General features: G+C 39.0%; 1 protein-coding gene across 1 annotated transcript in view; it reads left to right on the top strand.

The window, feature by feature from the left end:
* Window positions 1-13490, top strand: part of flna (filamin A, alpha (actin binding protein 280)) — a 41131-nt gene that overhangs the window by 12062 nt on the left and 15579 nt on the right. The window contains exons 3-22 of the mRNA XM_067371308.1: window positions 4363-4614; window positions 4931-5028; window positions 5542-5689; window positions 5834-6030; window positions 6190-6352; window positions 7094-7294; window positions 8736-8873; window positions 8990-9116; window positions 9658-9794; window positions 9944-10140; window positions 10262-10375; window positions 10454-10597; window positions 10981-11104; window positions 11193-11353; window positions 11434-11524; window positions 11626-11795; window positions 11916-12033; window positions 12126-12388; window positions 12630-12948; window positions 13032-13205. Of these exons, the coding sequence (XP_067227409.1) occupies window positions 4363-4614; window positions 4931-5028; window positions 5542-5689; window positions 5834-6030; window positions 6190-6352; window positions 7094-7294; window positions 8736-8873; window positions 8990-9116; window positions 9658-9794; window positions 9944-10140; window positions 10262-10375; window positions 10454-10597; window positions 10981-11104; window positions 11193-11353; window positions 11434-11524; window positions 11626-11795; window positions 11916-12033; window positions 12126-12388; window positions 12630-12948; window positions 13032-13205 (3336 nt within the window). The remainder of the gene's footprint in view (window positions 1-4362; window positions 4615-4930; window positions 5029-5541; window positions 5690-5833; window positions 6031-6189; window positions 6353-7093; window positions 7295-8735; window positions 8874-8989; window positions 9117-9657; window positions 9795-9943; window positions 10141-10261; window positions 10376-10453; window positions 10598-10980; window positions 11105-11192; window positions 11354-11433; window positions 11525-11625; window positions 11796-11915; window positions 12034-12125; window positions 12389-12629; window positions 12949-13031; window positions 13206-13490) is intronic.

Below are 13490 nucleotides of genomic sequence, written 5' to 3'. Positions count from 1 at the left end.
TCCAATGACATTCATTAAATTGACAATGAAAACATCAGACATTTTTGAAAATATCATTTTTGTGTTCCACAGAGGATTTAAAGGCCTTATTAGACTAAGGCGTGAGAAGGGGGGGTCATTTGTGTTGAATTTTCCATCTCTGATTGTGTTTGTGTATAGACGTCCTGACCATGATAAGACCTTTTTGGAATGTGTGCAATTTCCTCAATCCTCCTCTACAGCTGTGAGCAAACATGAAACCCCCACTGCTGGAAAATGACCTCAACTTTGTGAATGAAAGGATATTAGGCTAATTATCGAACTGAAATATGTGACATTTTCCTATGAAATATATCTTGGTACGAACACTTCTCCTCCTCCTCCCCGTCTTCAGACATCTGCAGTGTGTTATGTTGTCCGGTGATGTTGGGTCAAGGATGAGGGCTGATGTCAGAGTGGCTAAGGTTATTTGGCATGTCCAGACAGAGGGGTGAGTCATGGGAATGATTTTCTGCTCTGATCCACTACTGATGATTCAGCACTCCAACATGGATCAAACGGGAAGGCCACAACTCCCCAACCTTGTCCCAGTCCCTCCCTGTTTAAGTCTGTGGTTGTATCCGAAGACTTGGCAGGCAGTATATGGGGGTAGAAAGGTAACAAAGCATATCGGATCCAGTGTTTGCGTAACATCCTTTCTGCCTTCATTCACAATCCTTTGCTGCTGAGGGGGAAAAAATTGTATTGTATTTAGCTGTTTAAATAAGTTCAGTAACACTTTACAATAAGGTTCCATTTGTTAACATGAACTAAAAATGAATAGTTTTAATTTTTATTAACTACTTTTTATCAAAGATTAAAAAATACAGTAACAAAAATATTGCTCATTGTTAGTTAATGTTAAAGCATTACTAAAGACCCCATTTGAAAAATCTTTCCTTAATTCATTTAAAAATGTTATGACTCATGTCTAATGAGAAGTAAGCATTATGGACACTTAGCCAGTTTGCTTTGTCCAAATCTCTCTCAGATTTGTTTTAGGTCATCAGACATGACGTCATGATGCCTTCATGCAGAAAACAGCTTGTTTAGTCATCGAGTGACTGGACAGGAATGCCGCTTCCTTGGGTTTTGGACACAGGCTATCTCTTTCATTTGTATATTTTGTCTTTGACTGTCCCTCTCTTCTTTCCGTCATCTATCTCTATCTCAGTCTCTTTTGGTTTATCTTCTCTTACTCACTGCCAGCATTCTCTCTCGGACATGAGATTCATGTTTTGGGAATTTGATGGAGAGCTTTGAGCACAAATGCCCTTAAAAGGAATGAGTGTGCTGTGTGTATATTTCCTGCAGTGTGTGGTGGGAATGCTGCTGCAACACGGATTCCTGTCATGTTTCATATGTTTGCCATTGTGTGCAGTGCGTCACCAGGCCTGTGTCCCCCTCCAACCCCCTTCCACCTCTAGTTCATGATGGTCAAGTGATCATGCACGAATCAACTAGTTAACAGAATAAAAATCTGGATAGTGATACTCTAAAATGAGACTGAACTTTGAATAAATTTTAGTGTGCCGTTCAATTTCACAGAAGTTGTTTCTAAATTAATCACCACTACAATCCACTAAGCATCGTCTAATGTGTTAACCACGTTTGACAATAAATTTCAGGAAAATTAAAGTCTTTTTTTTATGTTGACATTGTTTTCATTTATTTTATTTTTTATTACTTTATTTAAACATTAGCTCTTTTTTTTTTAAAGTGTAGAAAAGTCTAAAAAAAAACCTTTGCTTTCATTTCCATTATGCACTCCATTCAGCTATTTATAAATGCAAGAACGCATCCAATGTGGCCAACCCCTAAGAAATGCTTCTGATCAGCTTTTGGTGGCCATGACTCTAAATCAGCCTAATTATACAGGACTAGGACAGACTAGCAGACTCTTCATTCAGACATTCCTACCCCCATTCCAAATTAACCCCAAAAAGATCTCCTGAAGCTTTTAACATTTACATATTTTCGTGGGAACCACAAACCTCAGCATGCTGTTCTGTCAATGAGGGAGGGCCGCTGGGGTGGTGATGAATAAGATGGCATGAATTGTATGTGCACCCCCACTTCACATCACTCCAATTCTAGTGAGTCAAGATCTTTGCTCTGACTTTGAACAGATAAAACACCACCAAAGGAATTTGTCAGAAACCGATAACTTACCAAGGCCCTAAAGGCCAAAAATATGCTGCATGTGAGAAAATAACTCTGAATAATTAATTGTATTGTCTGTTATTTTATTTATTTTTTTGTGGCCCTAAGGATGTCTTTGTAAACCCTGCCCTGGCTTGCGTTTGTTAGGCCCGCCTCTAATACCTTAAACAAGTATCAACAAGTTCCCATGTAATAAGACTTTCATTCTGTCTTTTTTGTTATTTCTCGGCCTTCATTTCACCAGCATAACAGTGAATCAGACTGCAATAGTCACTCATCATAATCTGTGCTATTGTTTTATGCTGACTGAGTTTGCTTCTAATATTTCACTCATTTTTTTTTTTTTTTTCCTTCAGTGATCTTGTAGGAATAAGATTCTTTTAGAGTCATAAAATTAGCATGATCTACATGATGTTCCATTTGAGCTGACTCTGGAAGAATTTGGTGATGTTTAAACTTCCTCTTCCAGCATTAATCATAATGGCACTTTTTTATGGGTTCATAAATTTCTGTATTATTGCCCTGTTGCTGAATCGCATACCCAGTGTGTTTGGTCTGAGAATAAAGGGATCAGAGAAGGTTCAATAGCACCTTCACCAAAAGCCAAGATGAATTCCAGCAGGCTCTGGGGGCTCATGGTTTGTAAACCGCACCGGGAGACCAGAACTAGAGAAAAATGTGTCGATTTTACATGGCCAAACAAGCACAGTTGGATAACTGGAACGGGTCAGGAGGGGGATAAAATGTTATGCGAGATCTTATAATATACAGTGCATTCGTTTTGAGTCTATTTCTGAATGGATCAAGTGCTTTCTTTCCTCTTTGTGACAATGTTTTGCCTAGCTAGCAAGATTGAGTTTGAAATTTGAGTTAACTGTCATTTCAAACTCAATCTAGCTAGCTAGGCAAAACATTGTCACAAAGAGGAAAGGAAGCACTTGATACATTCAGAAATTGACTCAAAACGGGAGACCAGAGCTAGAGAAAAATGTGTCAATTTTACATGGCCAAACAAGCACAGCTGGTAAAAGTATTTCTTATGAATCGAGCAGTGTAATCAAAGTGTTTACCATATTTGATGAGCTCTATGTGCATTTTAATTTAAGCTTCAAGGTTTTGGTAGAATTCAAATTCAATGAAGGGACCGATCTTTCAGTAATACTTAAACTTTTTTTTTTAAAATCTAATCTGAAACAAAGTGTACTCAACTTTCACAGTATGGTGAATTCAGGAGTGTCACTCTGGCTATGAACCGCCAAATCCAGGTTTTTCAGTTTAAAGTTTGTTTAACATAACTTGCCTTGTCACCTCCTCTTTGCTAGAACATTGGTTTCTGGGTTGTATCGAATCTCCCCTCCCTTTTGTCCCCTGCAAGGTTAACTGCATCCTCAGTGGAGCATGATTCAGTTAAAACAGGAAGTTTCACCGCACTATCAGTGAACCATTATTCACATTATCTTCAAATGTATCTTTTATTTCTCTCAATGTCCCAGCTTGGATTAGACCTCACTTAAATACTAAATGCAGTGTATGCAGTGGAGTGAGTGTTCTGTCTGTGCTTTGAATTGTTGCAACTGTCCTTTGTGACTCGAGACAAACTTGCAAGCCTATAACCACATTCTGGATGGGCGTATGCTCTTGTTAAAGAGAGATGGAAAGGGAAGTGTGAAAGTGTTGAATGAGGGTAGATAAGTATGTTCAGATCTTGATGTTGAAACAGGGTGGAGTGACTAGAGGAGGATTTACATTTATTTCCCTATTTTTCTTTCTTTCTTCTTCTTTTTTGTTTTTTAATAGCAGAGCTTAGGCTATAAGGCTTCATCTGGCTATTTCAAATTTCAAATTGAAATTTTGTCCCAAAAAGACCCTCATATTGGACCGTGCCAACCATCTAGACATCCAATCCACAAATGTCTCCTCTGATTATCTACACTCTGAATCTGAAGTCGTGCCAGCTTTAAGTCTGAATGTTTCAAATATGCAGTGCAGATACAAACACTTCATTGTTTGATGACCATTTCTAGGATGGTCAGAAACATATTGCACCATCTTGTGCTGAATGGTAAAAAGATTTGTTCCAGCTTTATGGCTTACAGATGCTTTCAGATGATTAAAAATCAATTTACCACAATGTGTTTTGGCAGTCTCTGTGTAACTCTTCTCTCCGTCTCTGTGTTACAGACAGTAAGGCCATAGTGGATGGGAACCTGAAGCTGATCTTGGGTCTGATATGGACTCTTATCCTGCATTATTCCATCTCTATGCCCATGTGGGACGAGGAGGAGGAGACCGAAGAAAGCAAGCAGAAGACGCCCAAGCAGAGGCTGCTTGGATGGATACAGAACAAGCTGCCCGAGCTGCCCATCACCAACTTCAGCCGCGACTGGCAGTCAGGGAAAGCCCTTGGCGCACTGGTGGACAGTTGTGCTCCAGGTGAACAAGGGATCTGGGAATTATGAAAGATCTCAAGATCTTTTCATACCACTTGAGGGCTGAAACACTTTAGTATTAAATCCTCCTGGTTAGCCTACATGAATAATGGGACATTTTGAGTAATAAACAAATCATTTTTGAACTGTTAAATGGAAGTGACTCAAACTTAAAAAAAAAAGATGCTCAGTTTTGCTGAGTTTGATTAACTATTTATGCTCTCAAGTAGCAAGACAAGCTCAAAAATAGTCTAATGACACAGTCCTTGGAAATATTTGGCCAAATACAATTTATTTATTTTTTTCTTTTTGATTTGCAGGTCTTTGTCCAGACTGGGATTCCTGGGATCAGACCAAGCCTGTGGATAATGCCAGGGAGGCCATGCAGCAGGCTGATGACTGGCTTGGTGTTCCTCAGGTACTTTATTTTAGTCATCTCTTGCCTTTTCTTTAACTACTGAATAATCAAAGAACAATGTTTTAGAGCCCCCACCTGGTGTGTTTCTAATTTAGCACACCAACATAGCTTTTGTGGTTTCTTCATCAAATTGTTTGGCTCTGTCACGCCACATAAGGAACTGAGTCAAATCACTTTTTCTCTACTGATGTCCTGAAACTACCCAGTGAGTTTTTTTGTTTTTTTTTTGTTGTTGCAACCTATGCCAAGCCTGGCATATTGCGTGCCGTCAGTTATGCATGTGGTTAGTTACGTTTCCGTCCTCAGGGTAGAAGTTACTATGATACTGACTTTTCTTCTTGTGTTTGTCCTGCCACTCAACATAAATTTCCGTTGCCAAGTGGGTTTGGCTTCAAGACACCATATTGCACAGTGAACACTTTTACTAAAAATTACCTTGTTTTACAAATTGTTTACTAACTGTGTGTGTTTTGATTGGTTTGGGCTAAATCACATGCCTTGTTTCGTCACCAGGTGATCACTCCAGAAGAAATTGTTGATCCCAATGTGGACGAGCACTCTGTTATGACTTATCTGTCCCAGTTCCCCAAAGCCAAACTCAAGCCTGGTGCCCCCCTGCGGCCCAAACTCAACCCCAAAAAGGCCCGTGCATATGGACCAGGTAAACTGTGATCAATTACTTTATAGCAGTTTTGTTTTGCTGTGGCTTTTAGTTTAGTGATGTCTGCTATTGATCATTTTAATATGTTTGAGAGAGAGTTCTTGGATAATATATGAATCATGGGTATTGTTTTGTGCCATGCAGGTATTGAGCCCACAGGTAATGTTGTGATGAAGAAGGCAGTGTTCACTGTTGAGACCATCAGTGCTGGTCAGGGCGAGGTACTGGTTTACGTGGAAGACCCCGCCGGCCATCGCGAGGAGGCTAAAGTTACAGCCAACAATGACAAGAACCGCACTTACTCCGTATTCTATGTGCCAAAAGTTACTGGACAACACAAGGTACCCAAAAATATTTACAGTCACCTAAAAAATATGAAATGGAAAGCATAGAATGGGACAAAATGCAATGTGATATTCAAAATAAAGTTGGTGCCTTACGGTGTAGAAGAAACTGCCTTGCCTGACATTTAATAGACTGACCTGTGTCTGTTCTCCTAGGTGACTGTGCTGTTTGCAGGGCAACACATCTCCAAGAGTCCATTTGAGGTGGATGTGGGAATGGCTCAGGGAGACTCCAGCAAGGTTACTGCCCAGGGCCCAGGACTTGAGCCTGCAGGCAACATTGCCAACAAGATCACATACTTTGATGTCTACACAGCTGGTACTTGCCAACAGTATATATGAAAATAAAATGCTTATTTTGGTTGATGATGCTGATGCTGATGATAAAGTATATAAATGGCTTTCATAAATGTAAAATAAAGAAAAAATTAAATTAAGCATTTTTTTCCATTTTTAAAATTAAATAACATGCAGGCAAAATATATTTTGTTTTATTTTATTTTAAATATTTTATCTAAAGAATTGCGTTTTAAAATAAATACCAAAAATAAGCATTTTATTTAAAAAGTTAAAATTAAATGCATTTAAAAATACAAATAAATAAAAATACAATCAAAATTAAGCATTTTTAATTTTTATTTTATTTTATTTTATTTTTTATTTTTTATTTTATTTTATTTTATTTTATTTTATTTTATTTTATTTTATTTTATTTTATTTTATTTTATTTTAAAGGTAAAATGCCAATGTTATTTCTTTATTTGGATTTAAAATCTTTTTAATTTTTTATTTTGTGTAAATAAAAAGGCAAAATAATAATTTTATTTAATTAAAAAATAAATAATATAAAATTATTTTGCCTGAATATTTCATCTAATAAAAGGGATGAATTCATATTTAATTAATAATGAATAAATAGCATATACAAGCAAAATAATTTTTCGTTTTAAGTTTTATCAAATTAAATGGGCAAAATAAGCATTTTCCTTTTATTTTTAATCCAAGTAAATGACATGTACAGGCAAAATAGGCTTTTTCATAACAGATTTTTCTCTCTCAGGTGCTGGAGTAGGAGAGGTCGAGGTGGTCATTATGGACCCCACTGGAAAGAAGGACACTGTTGAGTGCAGTGTTGAGGATAAGGGCAATAGCAGCTACCGATGCACCTACAAGCCCACTCAGGAGGGCCAACACATCATCTCTATCACCTTTGCTGGGGGCCAGATCTCCAAGAGCCCTTACACTGTCCATGTGGGAGAGGGTAAGTGCTAAGCATGAATGTATTCACTGTGAAAGGCAGGAAAAGGAAGTAGGTCAGGAGGATATACACACAGGATTCAGTTTAACAAGGCACAAAAAGGCCATTAACACTGAATATTTTGTATAAAACAATGACAGTTTAGGTTTGTTATCTGTCCTTGCTACATGTTCTTTTGTCTGCATTGCTTTTCTTGCTGTCTTTTTCCTGTTTTCTTCACTGGAAATTCTGTCTCATTTTGAAGGACAAGTGCTGTCTACATCAGCTGGTATCTTTCCTTCTCTCTTTGGATCGGCCTCCTTTTGGCTTTTGATGTCATTTCCTGTTTCCTTGGATATATCTTGGGTACTTGACCTGATGCTTTTGTCAATGTCCTTTTTGTTTTCTTGTTTAGTTGCCCCTCACTTTAGGCAACAAATCCTTTACTTTTTATAGTGCCAGTGGAATTACATGACATAATGTTGGACCACTGATTAGACTGACCTGAAAGTGTTTAACTGTCCATATAAGTGCTAATAGATGTTAGTTTCTCAGGGGACGTATAGACATGGTGTTGGAAGCAGAGCAAAATTCCTGTGACTCAGTAGTGTGTGGCGCAGTAGTCAAATGGAACATTAAAAAAAGCATTTTATTATCACCGTTTTTCCACCAGTATTATTCAGCACTGCACAGTCATTCTTACCACAAACACTTCCTCTTGTAAGGCTGTTTGGATCAAGACAGAAAGATAATTTATACCACAAGCAGAGCCTAATATCTCTCCTCCAACATGCTCAGTGTTTTCCTTGCTTTTTAAAGAATAGTTTTCAATAGTTTTGCATCCTGAACAGCTTCTGATATCATAGAAGGAAAAGCTTGATGACAGTAATCCAGTGTATAATAAAAGTCTGTGTAGCAGGGAATAAATTTAAACATTAAACGTACAGTTTCGAAAGTATACTCCTGACATTTTACATGCTAACATGAGACCGTTTTGATAAATGGCACTTGCACAACTTGATACAGACAGTTGGTATGTTTCAACACTGTCATGACCATGTAGAGGCTGTTAACCCTTAAAAATTGCACATCGTAAATTTGAGTTTTCCTCATGATCGTGGCTTCATATTTCACAGTTGCGACTTTATATCTGACAGTGTGACATTTTTATTTAAACACTTGTAATTACTACTTTTATTTCTTTCTTCCATCCATAACTAAGTGACTGTTTACAACCCCCATAGGAATGATATTGCAAAATGGAGCATTCATTTTTATTTATCTTTTTATTTGTATTTATTACTAATTGAGTGAACATTGCTTTATTTTCTGTGGTAAACGACAGCATGCCACAAGTGATGGAGCTTAACGTGTATTGAACAAATTACTTTATTTTTATTTTTTGTAAATATAAGGGTACACTTTAACTACAAATTGTACTAACTTGATTGTCTGTCCTCACCAGCCTGTAATCCAAGCCTTTGTAAAGCCAAGGGCCGCGGTCTGCAGCCTAAAGGCTTGAGAATCAAGGAGACTGCTGAGTTTAAGGTTTACACCAAAGGAGCTGGTACTGGAGACCTGAAAGTCACCATCAAAGGCCCCAGTGAGTGGACACCACACTCCTATTCACATATTCACACTGCTAGAGCCCTCTGTTTTACTCTTAAGCAGCAGTATGTTTTATGATCTAGTTACTCAACTACAGTATTTATTACACAGAGGGTCTTGAGGAGCCGTGTAAGAAGAAGGATCTGGGAGATGGCGTGTACAGCTTTGAGTATTACCCCACCACACCTGGAAATTACATCATCACAATCACATGGGGTGGACAACACATCCCTCGCAGGTAAAACACATTTATATTTATACATTGGTATAAATATAAGTATATTTATACATTGGCCACTGCATAATATCATTGCGTCTGCTGCACCCATGGTATGGCAGAAAAGTTCCTTTATTATATTATAGTTCCTAGCCATATCGGCCTAGAAAATCGAAACTTTTCATTTTCTGTCGGTCTTAGTACACTGTGTAACTACAGAGTCGTCAAGTTTTAAATAGGAAACTCTTAGGTCCTTTTTTTTTTTTTTTTTTTTTTGAGCAAGATGCTAACAGTCTAATCAGATTCAATGAACTATGCTAAGCTATGCTAAAAGTGGACCGCCAGACCTGGAGATCGGCTGAATGGATTAGAAAACGGTAATTCGACTGTTTAACTCTAGGGGAGGTGAAAAATGAGCCTATTCAAAAAAAAAAAAAGTTTAAAGGAGTTTTCCTTTAAAACCATAATCTTGGTATTGCTAGTGCCATGATTTACTGTTTAAACTAGAGGCGACTAAACATTAGACTAACATTAGACTAAATGTCTCTTATCCCTCATCCAGCCCATTTGAGGTGAAGATCGGATCTGAAGCAGGACCACAGCCGGTGAGGGCATGGGGTCCAGGACTAGAGAGTGGCATTGTAGGCAAATCCGCTGACTTTGTGGTGGAAGCTGTCGGGGATGACGTGGGCACTTTGGGTATGTTCCACTAGCTTGGTCTACGTTTATCTGCCTGTTTGAACGGAAAATAGAATTTTACATTGTTTTTAAAGTTTATATTTTTATTGTATAAGTTTTGAACTGTAAATCCAGAACAACAGTCTCAATTTTGGGAGTTCTCCATTCAGGTTTCTCAGTGGAGGGCCCATCCCCGGCTAAGATCGAATGTGATGATAAGGGAGATGGCTCCTGTGACGTGAGGTACTGGCCCACAGAACCAGGCGAATATGCCGTTCATGTGCTCTGTAAGAACGAGGACATCCAGCATAGCCCTTTCATGGCTGAAATCGTGCCTGCTCCAGGAAAAGACTTTTATCCTGACAAGGTAATGAATCTGGCTTCCTTCTAGAGGTTTGATGTGAAAATTATTCCTTATATGAGCAGTTGGTAGTCCTTATTGTACAGTTTTAAATTTAGGCTATTGGTGTGTCTCATTTGTAATTCAGGTGAAGGCTTATGGTCCAGGTCTGCAGAGCTCTGGTCTGTCAGTCGGCAAACCAGCCGAGTTCACTGTGGATGCCAAACTAGGTGGCAAAGCTCCCCTAAAGATTCAAGCCCAGGTGTGAATCTTGGTTTATTGCTCATGACTGACCTACATCTCTCTAAATCAAAGCACTAACAATCTCTTTTCCTCTCAGGACCGTGATGGAAACCCAGTAGATGTGCAGGTGAAGGACAATGGCAATGGAACATACAGCTGCAGCTACACCCCTCGCAAACCTCTCAAACACACTGTGATGGTGTCATGGGGCGGAGTCAACATCCCAGAGAGCCCATTCAGGGTGGGTAGTAATTCAGATATGGTTAAGATCCTTAGAATTACTCTGCTAAAACTTTAATTGAAGTCTTTTTATTATAAAGGCATTAATAATGTACGCTGTATTGCATTAGGTATTTTCATAATATTATATGCATTGTAATATTTGCAGATTTTCCTTGAAAATTGTCTTGTTTTAATGCATTATTTCTCAGGGTGTAACAAGTATGATAATGTATTATAACTGTGGTTATAATTATTAATGAGATCATACAATGCATTATAAGGTGCATTACGAGGCATAATTAATGCATTAAAATACTTTTATAATGCATATATAAGCTTCAAGTGTTAGCATTACTGTTTGTGTATGAATATTTCCTAATTTTCACTGTATTTGTCCTGTAGATGAATATTGGGGCAGGGTGCCATCCCAATAAGGTTAAAGTATCAGGGCCTGGAGTGGCCAAGACTGGCCTGAAGGCCTTTGAACCCACATACTTCACTGTGGATTGTGCTGAGGCTGGACAGGGTAAGAGCTTTAACTCTAAAAGAATGATGTGAACTAATATTCTCATGTCTTTTATGGGCAAGGAAGCTTAATGGCCTTTTTTTCCTAGGTGACATCAGCATAGGCATCAAATGTGCCCCAGGTGTGGTGGGACCCGCTGAGGCTGACATCGATTTTGACATCATTAGAAATGACAATGACACATTCACTGTCAAATACACTCCCCCTGGAGCAGGCAGCTACACAATCATGGTGCTGTTTGCTGATCAGGTAAGAGGAAGCACAAGTGTGTGTGTGTGGTGAAGTGCTCTAGTGGGATTTCTTGTATTCAAACTTGTTTTGTTTTCTAGACCATTCCCCTGACTCCCATCAGAATCAAGGTCGATCCCTCTCATGATGCCAGTAAAGTTAAAGCAGAGGGGCCTGGACTCAGCCGCACTGGTGAGATAAAGAGCAAAGACTAACATGTTTTGTTTTGTTTTTTTGTTGTAAGGTGAATTTCCTGTAATGGTGAATAAAAATAGCTCCTATATCTCTTCAAGGTGTGGAGCTGAACAAACCCACTCACTTCACTGTGAACACAAAGGCCGCAGGCAAAGCTAAACTTGACGCTCAGTTCACTGGACCCAACAAGGCAGAGGCAGTCCGTGACTTTGACATCATCAACAATCATGATGGCACCCACACTGTTAAATACACCCCTGTCCAACAGGTGAGCACATGTTTGAGATTTCAAATTTCCATACCTGCTGAGGTTTGGTTTTTTGAGCAGAATATTATCCATTTATCCATTGAGTACTTGTGAAATCTAAGTGCTCATTTTCTTCTTTAGGGCAATATGGGTTTGAATGTCACCTATGGTGGCGATCCCATTCCCAAGAGCCCGTTTGCTGTAGCAGTTGCCCCATCCCTTGATGTCAGTAAAGTTAAAGTGGCTGGTCTTGGTGATAGTAAGTTATCACTTTCCTTGTCTAGCTTGTGACCAATTAAACTGAGTTATGAACGCCCATTTCAAAGTCAAATGATCTGCTTTTTTTTCCAGCAATGACTGTTGGAAAGGATCAGGACATCACTGTCAAGTCTAAAGGAGCAGGTGGTCAGGGCAAAGTTGGCGCAAAGGTTACAGGTCCATCTGGCAAATCTGTGCCCTGTAAAGTTGAACCAGGTCTGAGCCCAGAAACCAGCCAGGTTCGTTTTATCCCCAGAGATAAGGGACCCTATGAGGTTGAACTGACATATGATGGCACCCCCATCCCTGGCAGTCCATTCCCTGTGGAAGCCATTGCACCCACTGACCCATCTAAGGTGAGGCAGTTTGGAAATGGTGCTCAACCTAGGAATTAAATATTTTTGCTGCTTTAACAAGACAAGAAAAAAGGCGTCAGAAAAAGCTCTTGTTGGGTGTTTATTTTTACAAACTGTAATTTGCTTAATGTTGCACAACTTCTCGTTTGAGTGGTTTTGGCATCTGAACCCCTTTATTGGCTTTAGTGGGAGAACAAATGCACTCTTTCATTCATATCCCAACGTCTCTTCTAATGTGTAGGTGCGATGTTCTGGGCCAGGTCTGGAGAGAGCTAAGGTTGGCGAGCCAGGACAGTTTGTGGTCGATTGCACTAATGCTGGCCCTGCTGAGCTGACTATAGAGATCATCTCAGACAATGGCACCGAGGCTGAAGTCCGTATTCAAGACAATGGGGATGGAACTTACACCATCACTTATATCCCTCTGTACCCTGGAGCTTATACCCTCACCATTCGCTACGGTGATCAGGATGTGCCAAATTTCCCAGCCAGACTCAACGTGGAGCCTGCTGTGGAAACCAGTGGAGTAAAAGTGTTCGGACCTGGAGTGGAGGGCAAAGGTAGTGTGGTCTTCTCGGCTTTATTAGACAGGAATTACTTGACTGTCTTTGCTCATTTGGTTACTTTGAATGTTCATATGTAGGTGTTTTCCGGGAGGCCACTACTGATTTCACTGTGGATGCTCGTGCTCTTACCAAAACGGGTGGCAATCATATCAAGACATGTATCAATAACCCATCAGGCAACCAAACTGAAGCACTGATCAGAGACCTGGGAGACGGCACTTACCAAGTGGAGTACACGCCTTATGAGGAGGGTGAGTTTCAGTTCTCATTTCTCCTATTTTTACATTTTTAGATGATCTTGGTCATCATCTAATGCTCAACTAACATTAATGTTTAAAATTAGTTAAATTACACTAATGTAATACCATTTAACTGTGATCTTTAGCAAATGTCAAAATGAATAACCTCTTTTTTCTTTTTTTTTGTGCTTCAAATTGTGATGCTTGAATTCATTTTTAAAATCATTAATTTTTAGTTGTTAGTGTTTTATATTTAATATCGTATTGAGTACACTTTTAGTGTAATAAAGTACTTAT

This window comes from Chanodichthys erythropterus, chromosome 20, assembly GCF_024489055.1.
Source record: "Chanodichthys erythropterus isolate Z2021 chromosome 20, ASM2448905v1, whole genome shotgun sequence".
In the NCBI taxonomy this organism is placed as follows: Eukaryota; Metazoa; Chordata; class Actinopteri; order Cypriniformes; family Xenocyprididae; genus Chanodichthys; species Chanodichthys erythropterus.
The sequence above is the reverse complement of the archived record's forward strand: the minus strand, read 5'-3'. Positions and strand labels throughout refer to the sequence as shown.